Source organism: Buceros rhinoceros, unplaced genomic scaffold (genome assembly GCF_000710305.1).
Source record: "Buceros rhinoceros silvestris isolate BGI_N320 unplaced genomic scaffold, ASM71030v1 scaffold16280, whole genome shotgun sequence".
Lineage (NCBI taxonomy): Eukaryota > Metazoa > Chordata > Aves > Bucerotiformes > Bucerotidae > Buceros > Buceros rhinoceros.
This window is the reverse complement of record NW_010388037.1, coordinates 564-2011: the sequence shown is the minus strand read 5'-3', so window position 1 is coordinate 2011 and position 1448 is coordinate 564. Positions and strand designations below refer to the sequence as shown.

Genomic DNA, 1448 nt, shown 5'->3' with positions numbered 1-1448 from the left:
GCTGAAGCAGGAGAGCCAGAAACGATGGAAGGTCGGCTCAGAGCAGAACCGCAGCCCCTCGGTCTCGCCCTGTAGTGGCTTCTGGCGCAGACTTCAAATGCCACCATGCCCCTGTCCCCCAAAAGCCATCCTGCTCCGCTACCCTCCAGAGACGTCTGCTGCCCACCCAGAGACTGGTTTCCCGGGGAGCTGCCCCACGGCCAGGCACCGTCGTCCTCCCTCCGTGAGCCACCGTGTAAAACGCGAAGCAGAACCGAGCGTCTCGGGGACCGCTCCTTTCATACGCTGGCGTGACCTGCCCAGCCCAGCCCCTGGTGATCGCCCGCATCTCCCAGAGCCTTCAAAGCGGCTCTTGATTGATGTGCTTCCCTGACTCACCCGCTTCCAGAGGCTTTGAAGACACTGGGCCAGGCTCTGATCTCTCGTGGGCTGATGCAAATCAGCAGCAATGGTGCTGACAACGTGCAACGATCCACACTGATGTCAAGCCAGTAAAAATAAGAGCAGAGAGTTTTGGTCTTTGCTCTGCCTCGAAGGGATCTGAGCAGCTCTGTGAAGCAGGGAGCTGCACACCCTGCAACAAGAACTCGCTGCAACGCAAAGGACGCGTGGCACGGCAGGAAGGCACGTGTCCTTCCCTGCAGCTGAGGAGGGTGAACGCTTTTTGGGATGGTTTTCCACAGTGGAGAAGGCGGCGGCTGGGAGTGCAGCGAGATTGGGAGGCTCTCGGCCAACGGCACCGTCATAGCCAGGACAGGGCTGGGGAAGGTCCCCGCCGGCGGCTCCCCTCGCTCACAGCCCCCTGTCGCCCTCTCCCCAGGTGTGGTTTCAGAACCGGCGAGCCAAGTGGCGCAAGCGGGAGCGGTTCGGGCAGATGCAGCAGGTCCGGACCCACTTCTCCACAGCCTACGAGCTGCCCCTGCTCACCCGTGCTGAGAACTATGCCCAGGTGAGTGCATCCCCCCGCCCCGTCCGTCTGTCCCAGTGCTTACTGGACACACCGTCTCTGCTCCTGGTGTCCCCCAAGTGAGGACTGGGGCTGCTCCAGGGCCAGGAGGCAGGTGACACAGCCACCTCCCCGCTTTGCCTTCCTGTGCTGGGAAACCTGGCCCCACAGCAGCCTCCTGAGCACTGGGCCAGCCCCCGTTTCACAACACTGCCTTCAGACGATGCCAGGGCAGGATGGATGGATGGGGAGGCTGTCTCTCCACCAAGCACTCCCTCCATCCTGCCCACTCCTCTTCCCACCCCCCCAGAACATGCTTGAGGGCACGGTAACAGAATTCTAGAATAGAATATAGCTCTGTAGGGGGGATGCTCTGCTCCCCCTTGTCCTCCCCCTGACACCCTGGCTGTCAGCTACCTTCCAGCGCAGCTCCCCTGCAGCCAAGACAAGAGCATTTTTCCTCTCTCCTGCTTGGCATCTCCCCTGAACTGCACAAGAAGCC

The 1448-nt window shown here is 61.6% G+C and overlaps 1 protein-coding gene across 1 annotated transcript in view; it reads left to right on the top strand.

The window, feature by feature from the left end:
- LOC104500842 (homeobox protein aristaless-like 4) overlaps nt 1-1448 on the top strand; it is a gene marked incomplete at its 3' end in the record, with an annotated part of 8198 nt that overhangs the window by 6191 nt on the left and 559 nt on the right. Inside the window, exon 2 of the mRNA XM_010144566.1 lies at nt 821-949. Coding sequence (XP_010142868.1) covers nt 821-949 — 129 coding nt within the window. The remainder of the gene's footprint in view (nt 1-820; nt 950-1448) is intronic.